The sequence below is a fragment of the Salmo salar genome, chromosome ssa25 (genome assembly GCF_905237065.1).
Source record: "Salmo salar chromosome ssa25, Ssal_v3.1, whole genome shotgun sequence".
Classification (NCBI taxonomy): domain Eukaryota; kingdom Metazoa; phylum Chordata; class Actinopteri; order Salmoniformes; family Salmonidae; genus Salmo; species Salmo salar.
Window position 1 is genome coordinate 30,635,968 of NC_059466.1, and position 19,426 is coordinate 30,655,393.

At 42.9% G+C, this 19,426-nt stretch overlaps 1 protein-coding gene across 2 annotated transcripts in view; it reads right to left on the bottom strand.

Annotated features, from left to right (window-relative positions):
* The window catches only part of LOC106586535 (ephrin type-A receptor 3), a 153,577-nt gene extending 138,515 nt beyond the window's left edge, over positions 1-15,062 (bottom strand). The window contains exons 1-2 of one of the 2 annotated variants that reach the window (XM_014173940.2): positions 14,751-15,062; positions 4,128-4,192 (exon numbers count right to left, since the gene is read on the bottom strand). In XM_014173940.2, the coding sequence (XP_014029415.2) occupies positions 4,128-4,192; positions 14,751-14,853 (168 nt within the window). In that variant the 5' untranslated portion in view covers positions 14,854-15,062. The remainder of the gene's footprint in view (positions 1-4,127; positions 4,193-14,750) is intronic. The other variant, XM_045707295.1, reaches the window with a different exon arrangement.
* Positions 15,063-19,426: the final 4,364 nt, after the last annotated feature.

Consider the following 19,426-nt stretch of genomic DNA (forward strand, 5'->3'; position numbering starts at 1 on the left):
CCACAGTCCCCCTCTATAGCAGGCCCTCTCCAGGCCTCACCATGTGCTAATCTCTCGTTTATGGACAGGCTTTTCTCTTCTCTCCCAGTGCAGCTGGGGGCCTCTCACTCAGTCAGTCAGTCAGTCAGTCAGTTTGTATTTGGGGGAATATGGTGCTATGGTGACTAAATGAGTTTGGGTATTACAATACATGGAGACTGAGGAGTGGTGGACGCTGGCCAAAAGAGCTGTGCCATTAGGCTCTGGACTGGAGAGCAGTAATGTAGTGTGTCTCTCTGGGATTGGATGAGGCGATGCCAAGAGTGCATAGTGTGTACATGTCTTTGCAGGCCCAGACCTCAGGCTCCCAGCACCATATAGAGTTTCTCATTAGTCCAGACTTGATATTCAGTGGGAGATGAGTTCCTCCTCTGGTTCCTCAGACAATGTGGAATATATCTGTAAATTGGTGGGGGCAAATTGTTAGGGATTTCTCCTTCCAAAGTTGGGAAACATAGACCTGCTGAGGGCACGATGATGATGAGGTCGTCCACATCTTAATCTACAATGAGTCATCAAGAACTCCTCATCGACACCAGAGTGACCGTGACACACACCCCAGGGCTATGACTGAATTAGAATGAGGCTAGGGTGCACAGTGGGGTTAGGGTGCTGTTTGTGCCGTAACACCGGGTAGCACTTTGCTTACAGACCAGGGGCCCATCTGTTACCGTCAATGTGTGTGTGTGTGTGTGTGTGTGTGTGTGTGTGTGTGTGTGTGTGTGTGTGTGTGTGTGTGTGTGTGTGTGTGTGTGTGTGTGTGTGTGTGTGTGTGTGTGTGTGTGTGTGTGTGTGTCTGTGTGTGTCTGTGTGTGGCCCCATGCCACCGCATTTTGAGAAATCATTTCAGAGGGACTGGCTCTCAGGACAGAATGCTTATCAGCCGCCGTCAGCCAACGACATGAGTAATTACCCATGATTCACCTTGAGGACTTGATCATCAGCACTCTCTCTCTCCCCCTCTCTCTTCATCCAGCGCTCTCTCCTTCCCCCCTCTCTTTCTCTTCATCCCCCTCTCTCTCACCGTTCAAGACCACAGCAGGCAGTGGTTTCTGCAGAGATAGTAAGTAGTGTATCTACGTAGCGTACCTTAGTTCAACCCACTCACTGTATTTTCAATCTGTTCTGAATCTTTCTGAATCTTTCTAACTTTACAGAGGAATTCCCACTCTCAAAGGTTATGTCAATTACCCAACCCTGGCCTCAAACCCAGTCCAAAATAAGCATGAAACATTAAAAGTCAGTGTTCTGTAAGTGTGTTTTGTTCAACCTTACAAAATAACCTCTAGGTTTTATAGTGCCGGTAGTTAATATATAGCTGGGGGAAACCAGGGCTGGCAGCTCTATAGAACAAATGAGCGGATTACCTTCAGCTCCAGCCAGCCAACACTTAATAAAGTTCAGAGGAGGAATTGGCTGCTGCAGCCCACGAGGCCAGTACTGTAATGGGTAGACAAATAAACACAGTAGGCCAACACACAGAACCACACACACATACGCAGACTTAGACCGTGGCATTGGTAGAGACACAGGAGGAAGTAGGTGGAATAGGGAAGAGAAGGAAGTCATGCTGTTTTGTATTTTGATTGTTTTGTTGCACTACTGAGTAAGTAAGGTTTGATCTCTGTGTTGTAATACTAGGTTAGTAAGGGTTGATCTCTGTGTTGTAATACTAGGTTAGTAAGGGTTGATCTCTGTGTTGTAATACTAGGTTAGTAAGGGTTGATCTGTGTTGTAATGCTAGGTTAGTAAGGGTTGATCTGTGTTGTAATACTAGATTAGTAAGGGTTGATCTGTGTTGTAATACTAGGTTAGTAAGGGTTGATCTGTGTTGTAATACTAGATTAGTAAGGGTTGATCTGTGTTGTAATACTAGATTAGTAAGGTTTGATCTGTGTTGTAATACTAGATTAGTAAGGGTTGATCTGTGTTGTAATACTAGATTAGTAAGGGTTGATCTGTGTTGTAATGCTAGGTTAGTAAGGGTTGATCTGTGTTGTAATTCTAGGTTAGTAAGGGTTGATCTCTGTGTTGTAATACTAGGTTAGTAAGGGTTGATCTCTGTGTTGTAATGCTAGGTTAGTAAGGGTTGATCTCTGTGTTGTAATACTAGGTTAGTAAGGGTTGATCTCTGTGTTATAATACTAGATTAGTAAGGGTTGATCTGTGTTGTAATGCTAGATTAGTAAGGGTTGATCTCTGTGTTGTAATGCTAGATTAGTAAGGGTTGATCTGTGTTGTAATACTAGATTAGTAAGGGTTGATCTGTGTTGTAATACTAGATTAGTAAGGTTTGATCTGTGTTGTAATACTAGATTAGTAAGGGTTGATCTGTGTTGTAATACTAGATTAGTAAGGGTTGATCTGTGTTGTAATACTAGATTAGTAAGGTTTGATCTGTGTTGTAATACTAGGTTAGTAAGGTTTGATCTGTGTTGTAATACTAGATTAGTAAGGGTTGATCTGTGTTGTAATACAAGATTAGTAAGGGTTGATCTGTGTTGTAATACTAGGTTAGTAAGGGTTGATCTGTGTTGTAATACTAGGTTAGTAAGGGTTGATCTGTGTTGTAATACTAGGTTAGTAAGGGTTGATCTGTGTTGTAATACTAGATTAGTAAGGGTTGATCTGTGTTGTAATACTAGGTTAGTAAGGGTTGATCTGTGTTGTAATACTAGGTTAGTAAGGGTTGATCTGTGTTGTAATACTAGGTTAGTAAGGGTTGGTCTCTGTGTTGTAATACTAGGTTAGTAAGGTTTGATCTCTGTGTTGTAATGCTAGGTTAGTAAGGTTTGATCTGTGTTGTAATACTAGGTTAGTAAGGTTTGATCTGTGTTGTAATACTAGGTTAGTAAGGGTTGATCTGTGTTGTAATACTAGTTTAGTACGAATTGATTGCTTTGTTGTACTACTAAGTAGGGCTGGGCAGTATAGCGTATTCTACTGTATACCGGTATGGATGCACAGACCGGTTTGGGTTTTTACTTTACCTTCTATAACGGTATTTGAATGTTTGGTTTCTTAAATGTGATATTCTGTGTGTACCGTCCATTTTTATAACTTACACCACTACTTGAGTCATCCCTCTCCGCTCTCTCTCTCTCCATGCCACTTTCCACACAGACATAGCCCCGCCCCTTGCCACTCAAGGAGCGCATTTGTTGTTGCTTGACCACGAGACACTTGTATTCAGTCTGCATGGTCAATGCAGCACATGCAACCATGTTGATGACAACGATGTTTCCACTTCGCTTCTTAATATAAATCCACAAGCTCTCTATAATTACAATATTAGTTTGTGTTTCTTACATCTGCAAACAGCTAGTTTGTCTTTTCTTAGCAAGTTTTAGCTAAATCGTGTTAGCCACTAACGCTAATCACTAGCTAGCAGGCTAGCTAGCTAATAAATGTACTGAGTCAGAAATTGATGGAAATGCAGGAAATCATTTTTAGTTGAAGTTGAATTGAACAGTATAAAACAATCAGAATGGAGAAAGACCCATTGAAATCACTTAGAATGTATGTGTTGCCACAGCAGGGTCACGCCCTACTCATCAAGCAAATTTACAACTTACATTATTCAAAAACATTAAATACCATCATACTGTCCAAAATATGGAAAAATACTCTGAGATGATATTTTGGCCGTATCGCCCAGCCGTACTACTAATTTAGTAAGGTTTGATTGCTTTGTTGTACTACAATGCTAGTTAGGGCTTTATTAACATGTGTTGTTGTTCTGTTTTTGCCAACAATCCAAACCATATTACATAACATATATAACATATATGTTATATATACATATATAACCATATTACAAGCTGATCCCCCTCCTCTTTAACAAGACAAAGAAACACAATCTGTCTCCCCATCCACCCATATGGTGAGCCCATCACATACTTAACCTATGGATAATCCCACTTGATTTAGCTCATAGGATTACAGATAAGAAGATAAGCTTGTATTATTTGTTCGAAATGTCCTTAGCACCATTAAAACCTACAAATCTGCTGACAGGACAGAATGCTGACACACAGGATAGAATGTAAAAATGTGTTTAAACCATGAGACATGTATCTACTACTCACCCCATGTGATGGGTAGGAGATCCATCCCAGCTCCCCCTGGCTGGCTTTGGAGTCCAACAGGTTCACTGTAGAGAGGAGGAGAATAACAACAGGGATGAGTGTCTGGAAGTGACTATGGGAAAGCAGGTAGTCCTGGCACCACTGTGGACATTTTGAATCACTATCCTTCTGATGTCTAATTAGCCTCATCCTCCTTTCTCTCTAAACCTGGCCTTGGGACCTCAAGTCAAGAGTCATTACCAGGATAGTATTTACCCAGCTGCTCAATTCTCAGGACTCCTTAAAACACATAGACACACACACCAGGCCTGTTTCCCTCTGAGGACTTCCTAAAGCTAACCAAAACAGAGACAGCCTGCTGCACTGTCCTCCAAAGCAAGAGATGTTCTGGTCTGTGGTGACCTGGAAGGCTGTCGAGTCACAGATACAGCTGTGTGAACTGTCCCTCATCTGAGTTGTACAGTACTGATACACATGTACTGTAGGGTCAGGAAACCACATATGCTGTTACCAATCTTTGGATCTACAATCCCTGTCAACCTGTAACTCTCATGTTCTAAGCTTTATAATGGCATCTTTAGGTTTTCAGATAAATCATGGGCTCTGACTGGACATATGTACAACATTCATTATTACACTGTAAATATGGAAATTATTATATTATTTCACAAATTCTAGCTTTCAATTAATTCTTTAGTTGTTAATTAATTTAAACTTTGGTCTAACGGTCATCGAGAGCTATGGTTAGATTGTGTGATCTGAATGGTGTGAGTGTTATCAAACATACACTACATGACCAAAAGTGTGTGGACACCTGCTCGACGAACATCTCATTCAAAAATCATGGGCATTAATATGGAGTTGGTCCCCCTTTGCTGCTATCACATCCTCCACTCTTCTGGGAAGGCTTTCCACTAGATGTTGGAACATTGTTGCGGGGACTTGCTTCCAATCAGCCACAAGAGCATTAGTGAGGTCGGGCACTGATGTTGGGGGATTAGGCCTGGCTCACAGTCGGCGTTCCACTTCATCCCAAAGGTGTTCAATGGGGTTGAGGTCAGGACTATGTGCAGGCCAGTCAAGCTCTTCCACAACGATCTTGACACGGGGGCATTGTCATGCTGAAATAGGAAAGGGCCACCCCCAAACTGTTGCCACAAAGGTGGAAGCACAGAATCGTCTAGAATGTCATTGTATGCTGTAGCGTTAAGATTTCCCTTCACTGGAACTATGGGGCCTAGCACGAACCATGAAAAACAGCCCCAGAGAATTATTCCTCCTCCACCAAACTTTATTTTTGTGTGTGTTATCTTTATATATATATATAAAAGAAATACTCAGGAGCTCAACTTTACAGTTGACACTATGCATTGGGGCAGGTAGCGTTCTCCTGGCATCCGTCAAACACAGATTCGTCCGTCGGACTACCAGATTGTTTGGCGTGATTGATCACTCAAGAGAACACATTTCTACTGCCCCAGAGTTTAATGGTGGAGAGCTTTACACCACTCTAGCCGACAGTTGGCATTTTGCATTGTGATCTTAGGCTTGTGTGAGGCTGCCTGGCCATGGAAGCCCATTTCATGAAGCTCCCGACAAACAGTTTTTGTGTTAACGTTGCTTCCAGAGGCAGTTTGGAACACAGTAGTGATTGTTGCAACCGAGGACAGATGATTTTTATGCGCTTCAGTGCTCGTCAGTCCCGTTCTGTGAGATTGTGTGACCTACCACTTCGCATTTGAGCCGTTGTTGCTCCTAAACATTTCCACTTCACGTTAACAGCACTTACAGTTGACCAGGGAAGCTCTAGCAGGGCAGAAATTTGACAAATTGACTTGTTGGAAAAGTGGCATCTTATGATGGTGCCATGTTGAAAGTCACTGAGCTCTTCAGTAAGGCCATTCTAATGCCAATGTTTGTCAATGGAGATTTCATGGCTGTATGCTTGATTTTATACACCGGTCAGCAACAGGTGTGGCTAAAATAGAAGGGTGTCCACAAACTTTTGTATATATAGTGTAGGTGGACCTATGTCGGCGAATACAGCACGGCTTGGAATGCTCTTCCAATCAGCATCCAGAATCCAAACAAGCCGTTTTATAATTACTAAGACAGAACAGTATGATAAGAGCTGTGACACAGGGCCTCTGGTGGGTTGCAGTGCCGCTAGTGCAACAACAAAGCAGGGAAAAAGCCAATTTAATCTCGATTCAATCTTCCTTCAAGATCTGTGTTTTCTGGGATCAGATATCCTGACTAACAAGTGTTTGAGAGGAGAGTGAAGATCTGTGTCAGTCTCTATGGCAGGGTTCCTCAACTGGCTGCCCGCGGGCGGTTTTATTTGGCCCCCCAAGTTTTCTGGGGAAAAAAATGTTTTACAAACATTGTTGGACATAAAAACACCAGGAAATCAGCTCAAAATTATACTAATTTTGGAAATCTGTTCCCAGGTATTCCTGCGCATAACAGAGAGACACATCTGATTGTATACAAATATAAGCAAGGTTTGAAATGATTATGTTTTAGTCAAACATTATATCTGTTTGGGCTTCTTGAGGTCTACAAATGAATTATAATTCTGTTCCAGCCCCGACCATCCACTCAAAAAGAAAATCGGCTGAAGCTAGATTATGATCCCTGCTCTATGAGGAGTTCTGAACATGCTCCCAACTGGGAAATTATATTGATTTGCTACCTCCCTTTCCAGTTTGCACAGGATCGAGGACAGTACAGAGTGGAGAAGAGAGAGTTTAGGAGGGGAGAGGAAAATAAAGATTATTAGCACATTCCAGACTGAAGCCAACAAAATTGAGGCTCACCTAAATTCTAGCCAAACAGGGTCCGCACGCACACACAAACTCCTATTAAAGCTAATAAAGCTATCTGCTGATGTCAGATTATAGCAGTGCAGCATCCAGCTCCATTGGTTCCAATTTACATTTCTCAACGAGCCAGGCCCCATCTCAAATTGAGCCAAGCGAGGGAATTTGAGAGCAGAAAATTAGATGGCTCTATCTGAAGCTGCCTTTCCAGCTGCGCGGGCCGGAAATCACCACCAGAGTCCCACACACTCACACAAAGATCCACATGCACACAAACACACACACACACAAATACATGCCCAGACACTCACACAGAACACTCACACAGACACTCTCTCGTCAGTGTGACTACCCAGTCAGTCGGCCGTAGTGTGTTTCAGAAAGCACAGACTTTTTATGGTAACTAACAGTAAAGAACAGTATTAATAGCAGTCTGAGTAGACTACTGCTGGTCTCTGGTCTGGGAACAAACAACATGGGACAGTCAGGTGAGTCAATACGGGAAAGACAGAGACAGAGTAAAACCACAGGCCTTATAGTTCCATCTGATGTAGAGAATGAGCTTTTATTGAAGATTTAAGCTCTGCAGCAAGGTGTACACAGGGTTGTAGGAAGACAGGATGCACAGTGAGCAGTTTCTGCAGGAACACATCCATATGATATAGAAATCAGTCTGCCCAGACTGCCACAGAATGTAGGGAACACGCCTGTTGTGACTGTCGGTTGTGTCTGTGTGTTAGGGTCTGCAGTAGTCTGTCTGCAGCCAGGCACATCTGCAGGTTGTGACTGACTGTGTGTTCAGGGTGAAATGTTCTCCTCCCATCATGAATTATTCACACCGAGTGTCGCTGTGTCTGATGCTGCTGCTGGTTCCCCTCTCACAGCTCATGCATGCAACCAGCTCACAGTCTCACGTCAGAATTAGACGTTCATCCATGTTTCTCAAACATCAAATTTCGAAGTGTTTAAGGTTAAGTTTAGGCATTAACTCAGAAATCTTATGGTTAGGTATTAACTCTGAATGGTTAAGGTTTGGGATAGGCTTAAAACAACTTTCTATCGCTGGATTTGAACCTGCAACCTTAGGCACCAGAGGCTCTGGGGGCAACAGTGAGCGTGGCATGGATGGAAGCCGAATACTGTCGTGTACCACGTGTGACGTGGCTGCATACACGCATGTACACACAGTCTGTCTCTCTAATAAACACATACATTGTAAGATATTGGATAACCTATAAACACGCCTATACATCACCTCCACCACTTTACACTGCTATACCTACAAGTTGACTCATAACCCACAGTCCCCGCGGTTATATCCGCAGGGTCATTAAATATCGGGGCAGACAGGTTAGGGTCATTAAATATTGTGTGGCTGAAGGGCGTAAAGAGAAACAATACCTTAAAAAAAGTAATACATGTATTATTCTCGTGCAATTTAGGCTTCATTGAGGTTTTTCTTTTAGGCTATCTGGTATTAGCGCAAAAGCCTAAACTTTAGGGCATAACTGTAGCTCGCAAAATAGCCTACACAGCCAATCGCCAAATAATGCTTTTGGGAGCTAGCAGAAGAAATGTACGTACATTTCATTCAATAAGACAAAAGCTGCAAAAGGAGAGTTGAAAATAAAGAGAAGGGAGGGCCAGAAAAGTCATGTTTACAAAAGATTTGGTGAAGTGGTAAAATAGGATAATAGCAGTGCCGGCTATGTTATGTGTGATGTTTGTGAGGCGCTATGCAAAATCGACAGTCACAAGACGGGACTTCACATAGGACTATGGCACGTCAAGGGAACTGTAGCCTACTGTTCAGATGGGTTAAATGGAAACTGAAATCTGGACACTGATCGTAGGTCGTAGGTCTCACATAGCTTTAAAAATAACTCCTGTAGAATTAAGCATTTATTGCAGTAAAATTATACACCAAAATAAGCCAAAAATTGGACTTGGGAACAGGAGTGGGGAAATATTATGTATTTATTTATGCATCTTGAGATAATTAAATGCTCAGTTAGATACCATCTGTAGAGGTGCGGTCTTAATCATAAAACCATCATGAAAGCTGATAGTATTTCAACAACTTAAAATATGCATCGAAGCCGAACTGAAATCTTATCAGAAACACGTTGGGTCGTTTTCACAGCTTGCTTTTTCCTTACAACCGGTCAAACTGATGTCATTTGGACATTTTGCACATAAAATCTTTCCTTTTTTTGCGTTATTGTATTTTTCTCTCAGTCCCTAACTAAACGTCTTTGCTCTGCGAAAGATAAAATAAAAAAACTTTACGGATGTCAACTACAATGAAACATTCATTCTATCGACCTATTCCATTATTCTGTTGAGCAAAGGTGTATTTAGTATTCTAGGGCAACATATGACAAAAGAGAAGATACATGTATCTAATTACAGCCAAGTTGACTAACAAATAGCCTACCAAAATGTCGGAAATTATAAGCAGAAACATATTGAAATCAGGCAAAAAAAATCCTGCACCCCTGTCAAAAAAAAATCGTATTGCCATCATTGACTGTAGCCTATAGCGTATTTTCTATATTTGCGGGTAGGGGTTGGGTGTGGACCTCAGATGTTCACTTTATCACATATAGTCGGGCGGATGCGGATCGGTTATTAGCAATTGCGGGCGGATGCGGGTGAACAAACAGCTGATCCGCGCACCACTAACCTACAGGCCTCCCATCCAGCAGATAGGTATATCACACACACACACATACACACACGCACATACACAGAGAGAGAGATAGAGCACTATTTTTAAAGCGGGAGCATGTGTAAGCACATTTCCAGACCCCCTGAAAGGTACCATCGCTCACAAACCTCTGCTCCTCCCAGCGGGGCTACCGCCCCGGCCTCTCCGGGCAAGGCCTCCCTGCCACCGGCTAAAAATACCACCGCCTCCCGGCGCCCTGGCAGGGAGAGAAACTACCGCGCGTCACGCAGCCAGACTCACCACTGTCGCCTATTCACACACGCACGCGCTCCCGCACACATGGGCTACACTTAGGCCTACCAAGCCTTTCTCTCATTTTATGCTGCGCACTCACTGCTCAAAGATAACTTACACTGAGAAAATACACTGATCCGTTGGTGCAAGAAGCCCTCTTCAAATCAAGCCAATAGCCCTACAATTTCACATACATTCTGGCCAAATTATCCCCCTTAAAATGAACAATCCTAAAAGTGGCCGTAATACTTTCTACTCCTGGGTTAGACGAATTGCAATACGAGAACCTGTGTCGTAGCTCATCAAAGTTCTCCGATGACTATGGCTTCAGACAAGCACTGCTAAATGGCAAAAACATCTATTTGCTTCTGTAAATATGAGTGTGTATAGCAGGTAGCCTGCCCAGATAGGAGAGGAGATATTAAATAAGTCACCGCTATAACTCTGTGTGTTGTGGATTACAGGGACATACTGTATTACGGTAGGGAGTTTATCCATTGTCTTGCTACTAGCCTTAACCAATAGCATGTGGTCCTATACACATTTGATCAAAGTCATAGCCTATTGAAAACATGAATATATGGACATGGTGATACAATTCAGTATATAGGTCGTACCATTTTCGCAGCATTTCTTTCTCTGAACAGCCAATAATTTAATTTGAATTATGAGTCTATATAGACAGGCCCAAGTTAAGGGGTATTTCAGAATTCGTTGTTCTTTATTTTGGTTGATTTTATTTTTATAAAAAAACAACAAAAAACTACCATTACCTTATGTGGAAGGTGGAAAAAATTGCGTCACCAAGTTTTGGTCCATGACCGAATAGTCTGACCTCGCAGTAGGCCTCTGCCTTAGAACACTACCAATCTAGCATTCATATTACTTTTAAAATAGTACAATATCCTGCTAAAACTTTAACAATATATTTATCTGCAAAAGCAACATATTTTTCTTATGTCAGTTCAAATTGGATTTAAGTGCAATGGGTTTTGAAGATCTCACGAGGACCTGATGAAACAGCCTCAGATAAAACAATAATGATGGGCGGTATAATGATGTGGGGAAAAATACAGCATCGAAGTACTGAGAACAACTTTTCTAAACTTGTCTAGTGTTGCAATAGGCATAAGTTAATTCAAACGAAAACAATACAAAAAATATATAGGCATAAGTAAATAAATAAATTAACATTTATAAAGTTGAAGGCCTGGTGGGGAAACTTCAGATCCCTAAAATCTATTTTAACATTACAATTCTGATCATGCTTAAGGCGAAGCATGATGTTGAAACTGTACCTTGCCGAAGTTGTTGAAAGATTTATTCTTTCATCAAATAAACACAAGAGTAGCTAGAAGTTTGCAATAAAAATAAACAATATATGTTGGCTAATAATTAAGAGTATTGTCATCATCATGATCATTAGGCCTATAATTAATGATAATGATGAATAGCCTGATATTATTGTGTAATTCTCGTACATATAATTGACCTAATGAACCTCTAAATCTTGAGAGGAAGCATAAAAGGTGACATAATCTTAGTCGTCATGTAATAGTTCAGTTTTACATTTCTAAAACGTCCATATTTTTCCCCGCCTTACAACAGGACTATATCACCTGCTTCACAGTTTATTCTGAACATTCACAAAACACACACACACACGCACGGTCAGGTTGTCCTAAAGCTATCCTATATCATAGTCTATTACTTTAGGGTATGGGTTTTATATAATGCAGCCCAATGAGCCATGCGAGTCGTGGTTCCGCTAAGCCCCAAAGTAGGGCGTTACGGATTGAACAGTGGTTGGACTGTATTACTATTGTCGATTTACGACTTTTTATGCTCTGAAATGATAGATATGATAGTTGGCAACAAAATGCTGTGAATATTTCCAATAGGACGTTATTTTATTTAACTAGGCAAGTCAGTTAAGAACAAATTCTTATTTACAATGACGGCCTACACCGGCCAAACCCTAACCCGGACGACGTAGGGTCAATTGTAGATGCACAGCCTATAAGCTTAACCTACATTTTGCGGACAAAGCTATGTAGGCATATCAAATAAGATAAACTTTTATATAGCCAAGTCCCCATTATTTTGTTCTGCACTCATAAAAGTAAATACACCAGAAATCCATGCTCCATATTCTTTTAATTTTAAAATTAACGGAGAAAATGTGGCTTTGTGCTAAAAGTTTTCTTTATGAAAGGGACTTATGCAGTGTAGCCTGTAAAGGAAGGGAGGGGGTTCTGACTTAACCCGGCCCCGATGACACGGTGCCTCGAGCACAAAAACAGCATCAAACAGGGAGACGATTCCTCTCTTCCCTCTTCCTCCGCAGAGTGTGCATTTTCTGTTTCTGATAGAAGTATTTTTGATACTTCTATTATTACAGATAGACTAGAGCGTGTGAGGCTTCACGGTGAGAACGGCTCGATACTGACACTCTCTGGTAGACAGACCGGGTGTTTCGGATGGCCATACATTGCACGAAAGCAGACTTTTATAAACAATAAGCTACAGTCTACGAAAATAATAGGCAATTAGCAACGGATATATAGACAATTGGTATTAGATTACTCTACCATCACAGGAGATAATAATAACTTCATGACCAATAAATAAGTGCATAGCCTACATAGCCCTAAACAATAATTAGGCTAACAAAAATAGAACGACTAGGCCTATATTTGACTTGACTATACTGTGTATGTCAACGTCTGGCCTGCCGAAACCGAGCTGTGTGGGCTACTGGAACTAGCGAGGTGAATAAAAGTGTAAAACAGTAAACGCAGCCAAAAAGCATGTGCTGTGCCTCAAAATGTCAGACGTTTCTAAAAACAAAACACATAAATTGTGTCCGGCCAATCCCAACATGCTGCCCAGAGACCCATAAATGTAATTAGGCCTACATCAAATCGAAAAACAAATGTCACTTCATAATCTCCAAGCTTGGTTTATTAACCGTTTATATAGCCTATGAGTTAGACTACAATATGGGTCTAAAGATGAGACAAGGCGATACGCGCCTCTACCCAGCAGCTTACATGCATGGAGGAATGACTGGTTTGTAGCAATAGTAATTCCTTCTCGTTACAATACATTGATCATCTTAAAGAGCTATGATGTGGATTGAAATCTAGGCATTTTTATTGCCCAAAGAAAAAGTTGTGTTATGTGGCCTTAACTTTGACCTCTCGCGCTGGCCCATAGGCCTAATCTGTCTGACCTTTGAGCATTATTCGTTGTTCATTTTGATACCATATTCTCAATACATTTTTTTTTATATTCAAGCGTTGTCCTTTCCTACAAGAAAAACACAAACGTGATACTGTGGTCGCCTATGGTATAGGCTTCGTGCTGTAGACGATATGTCCACTCTGTTGCAACAAAGAATAGGCCTATGGGGAAATGCTGTCTAGTCGCTCGCATGTTTTCGGTTGTGTGCCTTCAAGGTCTTAGGCCGTTTATTCACTTAAATTGTTTATAGGCCTATATGTTTACAGTTCAATTATGTTACAATTCATCAAGGAAAATATATTCTATAACATGTTCTCAAATTTGAATTATAATGCCTATAACTAATGCGAAGCCTATTTCCATGTAAAAGCAAGTCAATAATAGCATGACAATAAATAGCTTCATTTTACTGCGCTCACCCTTGATTAGTATTTGGCTTTGTCTCACAATTGACGGTCCAAGTAGGCTACAGGAATTTATCAAAGTGCAATTACAGAGGAGCTTTGCCATTTGAAACTATAGGCCAATCATTTCATAACTGGACCATGCGTGTGCATGCGTGTGTGCAGCGCGATAATAAACAACCCATCGAGAGTGCGTGCGTCCGCGGCGCGATAATAAACAACCCGTCGAGATCGGCCTATTCAAGGAAAAGTAGCCAATGGGTTAGTTAAGCAATTGAAATATCGAGAGGATGAGTCCTTGCGTACAGCGTGCTATGGGATATCAATCAGGGGAATGTGCGTGTTAGTTCGAGCACGTCTCCACAAAGTAGGGCATATTTATATAATCCAATAAACTATCCGTGTGAATGAATACGAATTCATATGAATAGGTTGCATTTTCTAAATACACATCTATTTAGGCTAATGTGTGATCAGCTTGGGTTAAGAGGAGCGGAGGTCCACTGCCTGCCTCTGGTTCTTTAGTGTGCACTACAGCGCTTGAACTGCCTGCTTCTACTCGGTATTGTTGTCTTGGGACAATAGCCTACATGGGCATCTGTGAGTTATAATACCAAACATCAAAATCTACACTTCCTCATGCACGTTTCAAAATGTATTATTATCACTATTTAGAGAATAATGATGGAATACCAATCGTTAATTCCAACCTATAGATGCATGGACACCCCAGTGTTAAATGCCTAAACCTGATTATCGTGATCCCCCATCCAATACCAGTTTCCATCGATTTACCAGCGGGGCCAAAGCTCTTATTGAGAGTTTAAAACGCCACACGAAGTCCGTGCATCAATCCTTCTATTGCATTACATCCATCTTGGATCAAAACACAGAGTGGGTTAAAATAATTACACGATCACTTAAAAATGTGCTAAAATTCCGCCATGACAATTTTTGGACATTATCGAATGGTCTAACATGACATGTCCTGGCTGTCCCGTCCATCCACAGCATCAGTGCTGTTAAAACAACCTTAAATGTCTGGGGTCCAGACTACAACACGAGCCGCTGCAGCCTACCGCTCTCTCCCTCTCTCTGGAAGCGAACACATAACCTATATCCCCTCTCTAACATGGATCTTTACTCTTTCTCTTTTTATGTCAGATCCTCTCTCACTCACTCTTACCTTCATTGGACGGGTGGATGATCAGAAGTGCTGGGTAAATAAACGACAAGATGAACAGAAAAATACAAAGTAGTAGTGGTTTCGCGCGCGGTTTGCAATCCATGACGGCAGGCAGTTCAGAGGGCAAGACAGCGCGAGGTACATAACTCCGTAAAGCATGCGCCACTGAATGATGTGAGCTCGCTCTCCGGTTCAGACAAGAGGCTCGCGTTCAACTCGGCTCCGGGGCTGATGTCAACTTTGACACCGGAGAATGAGGAGGAGTCTACGCTCTCTCTGTCTTACTCTCTCTCTCGATCTACTGAACGGAGACTGGCTGGAGCGGGGGCTCTAGTTTTCTGCATGGTCCTACAGAGCTAAATCGATTGGTAAAGAGACGCTCAAGTTCACAAGAGGTCATTTTCCCAACAGATGATCAGAAGTAGAAGCAGCAGTCCAGCAGCATTCCTTCTCCAAGCATTAGCCCCATGAGTCATGCAGCATTCCCTCTCCAAGCATTAGCCCCAGGAGTCATGCAGCATTCCTTCTCCAAGCATTAGCCCCAGGAGTCCTGCAGTATTCCTTCTCCAAGCATTAGCCTTAGCAGTCCTGCAGCATTCCTTCTCCAAGCATTAGCCCCAGGAGTCCTGCAGTATTCCTTCTCCAAGCATTAGCCCCAGGAGTCCTGCAGTATTCCTTCTCCAAGCATTAGCCCCAGGAGTCCTGCAGTATTCCTTCTCCAAGCATTAGCCCCAGGAGTCATGCAGCATTCCTTCTCCAAGCATTAGCCCCAGGAGTCCTGCAGTATTCCTTCTCCAAGCATTAGCCTTAGCAGTCCTGCAGTATTCCTTCTCCAAGCATTAGCCCCAGGAGTCATGCAGCATTCCCTCTCCAAGCATTAGCCCCAGGAGTCATGCAGCATTCCTTCTCCAAGCATTAGCCCCAGGAGTCCTGCAGTATTCCTTCTCCAAGCATTAGCCTTAGCAGTCCTGCAGCATTCCTTCTCCAAGCATTAGCCCCAGGAGTCCTGCAGTATTCCTTCTCCAAGCATTAGCCCCAGGAGTCCTGCAGTATTCCTTCTCCAAGCATTAGCCCCAGGAGTCCTGCAGTATTCCTTCTCCAAGCATTAGCCCCAGGAGTCATGCAGCATTCCTTCTCCAAGCATTAGCCCCAGGAGTCCTGCAGTATTCCTTCTCCAAGCATTAGCCTTAGCAGTCCTGCAGTATTCCTTCTCCAAGCATTAGCCCCAGGAGTCCTGCAGTATTCCTTCTCCAAGCATTAGCCCCAGGAGTCCTGCAGCATTCCTTCTCCAAGCATTAGCCCCAGGAGTCCTGCAGTATTCCTTCTCCAAGCATTAGCCCCAGGAGTCCTGCAGCATTCCCTCTCCAAGCATTAGCCCCAGGAGTCCTGCAGCATTCCTTCTCCAAGCATTAGCCCTAGCAGTTCTGCAGTATTCCTTCTCCAAACATTAGCCCTAGCAGTCCAGCAGCATTCCCGCTCCAAGCATTAGCCCTAGCAGTCCTGCAGCATTCCTTCTCCAAGCATTAGCCCCAGCAAAACACACAGCTCCATTCTCAGACTGACTGATTACAATTTAAATTAAAACAGATTTATGTATTTATAAATAAACTACAATTATAATAAACATATTACTTTTCATATTCTTAAGTCGTAATATTTCCGATAAACTCAAGTAAAAGATTAGAGCAGAGTTTCCTTGTTCTGGCTATAACTAACACATCTGATTACTCTTAAAGCCTTAGTTGATTAGTTGAATCAGGTAGTGCTGCATGTGCCTTTGAGTTTAGCCCTTTATGCACCCCCTTGGGTCCCCAGGAGGAGCAAGATTGGGAAACCATGAGTTAGTGAGGCTTTGTTGTGGTGGTGTGGCGTAGTGAAGCATGTCCTGCTTGCTAAGGCCCCTGACAGACTGATCCACAGTGACAGGACTGCCCCTACCGCTGCCTGCTGTGACGTCACACACCCCGAGAACCCAGCCCAGGATAGCTGCAGGGTGGAGGGAGAGAGAGAGGTAGAGGGGGAGAAGAGAAAGACAGAATCACTGTTTCAGAGTCAGCATTCGTCAATACAATATTACACAACCCAATCTCCAAATTAAACACCAAACCATGGCCTTACTGCAGCAACAGAATTACACCACAGCTTAATGTTTAAATTATGCCATGTGGTGCCATGCCATTGGTGTCACAGAATTACGCCATGGCTTGACTTTTTAATTTACTCTATGGGGTGCCATATCTTAGCTGTCACAGAATTACGCCATGGCTTGACATTTTAATTACGCTATGTGGTGCTGTATCTTAGCTGCCAGTCAAACTTTGTAAAAGTTTAGGTATTAATTCTGAATGGTTAAGGGGGTGCATTAATGGTTAAGGTTTGGGAAAGGCTTAAAACAAAAAACGAGTGCCTAGTACTGGGATTGAACAGGACCCTCAGAGCTGGAGTCTGTGGCTTAAAACCTACTAAACTCAGCAAGAAAAAAAAATGTCCCTTTTTCAGGACCCTGTCTTTCAAAGATCATTCGTAAAAATCCAAATAACTTCACAGATCTTCATTTTAAAGTGTTTAAACACATTTTCCCATGCTTGTTCAATGAATCATAAACAATTAATGAACATGCACCTGTGGAATGGTCATTAAGGCACTAACTGCTTACAGACGGTAGGCAATTAAGGTCACAGTTATGAAAACTTAGGAAACTAAAGAGGCCTTTCTACTGACTCTAAAAAACACGAAAGAAAGATGCCCAGGGTCCCTGCTCATCTTCGTGAACATGCCTTAGGCATGCTGCAAGGAGGCATGAGGACTGCAGATGTGGCCAGGGCAATAAATTGCAATGTCCGCACTGTGAGACGCCTAAGACAGCGCTACATGGACGGACAGCTGATCGTCCTCGCAGTGGCAGACCACGTGTAACAACACCTGCACAGGATCGGTACATCCGAACATCACACCTGCGGGACAGGTACAGGTTGGCAACAACAACTGCCCGAGTTACACCAGGAACGCACAATCTCTCCATCAGTGCTCAGACTGTCCGCAATAGGCTGAGAGAGGCTGGACTGAGGGCTTGAGACCTGTTGTAAGGCAGGTTCTCACCAGACATCACTGGCAACAACGTCGCCTATGGTCACAAACACACCGTCGCTGGACCAGACAGGACTGGCAAAAAGTGCTCTTCTCTGACGAGTCACAGTTTTGTCTCACCGGGGGTGATGGTCGGATTCGCGTTTATCGTCGAAGGAAGAGCGTTACACCGAGGCCTGTACTCTGGAGTGGGATCGATTTGGAGGTGGAGGGTCCGTCATGGTCTGGGGCGGTAAGTCACAGCATCATCGGACTGAGTTTATTGTCATTGCATTCAATCTCAATGCTGTGCGTTACAGGGAAGATATCCTCCTCCCTCATGTGGTTCCCTTCCTGCAGACTCATCCTGACATGACCCTCCAGCATGACAATGCCACCAGCCATACTGCTCGTTCTGTGCGGGATTTCCTGCAAGACAGGAATGTCAGTGTTCTGTCATGGCCAGCGAAGAGCCCGGATCTCAATCCCATTGAGCACGTCTGGGACCTGTTGGATTGGAGGGTGAGGGCTAGGGCCATTCCCCCCAGAAATGTCCGGGAACTTGCAGGTGCCTTGGTGGAAGAGTGGAGTAACATCTCACAGCAAGAACTGGCAAATCTGGTGCAGTCCATGATGAGGAGATGCACTGGAGTACTTAATGCAGCTGGTGGCCACACCAGATACTGACTGTTACTTTTGATTTTGACCCCCCTTTGTTCAGGGACACATTATTCAATTTCTGTTAGGAACATGTCTGTGGAACTTGTTCAGTTTATGTCTCAGTTGTTGAATCTTGTTATGTTCATACAAATATTTACACATGTTAAGTTTGCTGAAAATAAACGCCGTTGACAGTGAGAGGACGTTTCTTTTTTTACTGAGTTTAGATGTTAATAGGCGCTGACATTGCCCCTAGTGGACGGTAGCTCCTGGCATATTCCATGAAGCCCATGAGAATGGGCTGATATTATACTGAACAAAAATGTAAAGATCACAGATGATTTCCATATACATAAAAATATTCTCTCATGTTTTGTGCATAAATTTGTTTACATCCCTGTTAGTGAGCATTTCTCCTTAGTCAAGATAATCCATCCACCTGATAGCGTGATCATTACACGGGTGTACCTTGTGCTGAGGACAATAAAAGGCAACTCTAAAATATGCAGTGTTGTCACAACACATTGCCATAGTTGTCTCAAGTTTTGAGGGAGCGTGTAATTCACATGCTGATTGCAGGAATGTCCACCAGAGCTGTTACCAGATAATTGAATGTTCATTTCTCTACCATAAGCCAACTCCAATGTCATTTTAGAGAATTTGGTAGTACGTCCAACCGGCCTCACAACGTGTAACCACGCCAGCCCAGAACCTCCACATCCGGCTTCTTCACCTGAGGGATGGTCTGAAACCAGCCACCTGGACAGCTGATGAAAATGTGGGTAATGTGAATAATGTGAATAATTTCTGCACAAACTGTCGGAAACCATCTCAGGGAAGCTCATCTGTGTGCTAATAGTGCTCACCAAGGTCTTGACCTGAAAGCAGTTCGGCGTCATAACTAGTGGACAAATGCTCACCTTTGATGGCCACTGGCATGCTGGAGAAGT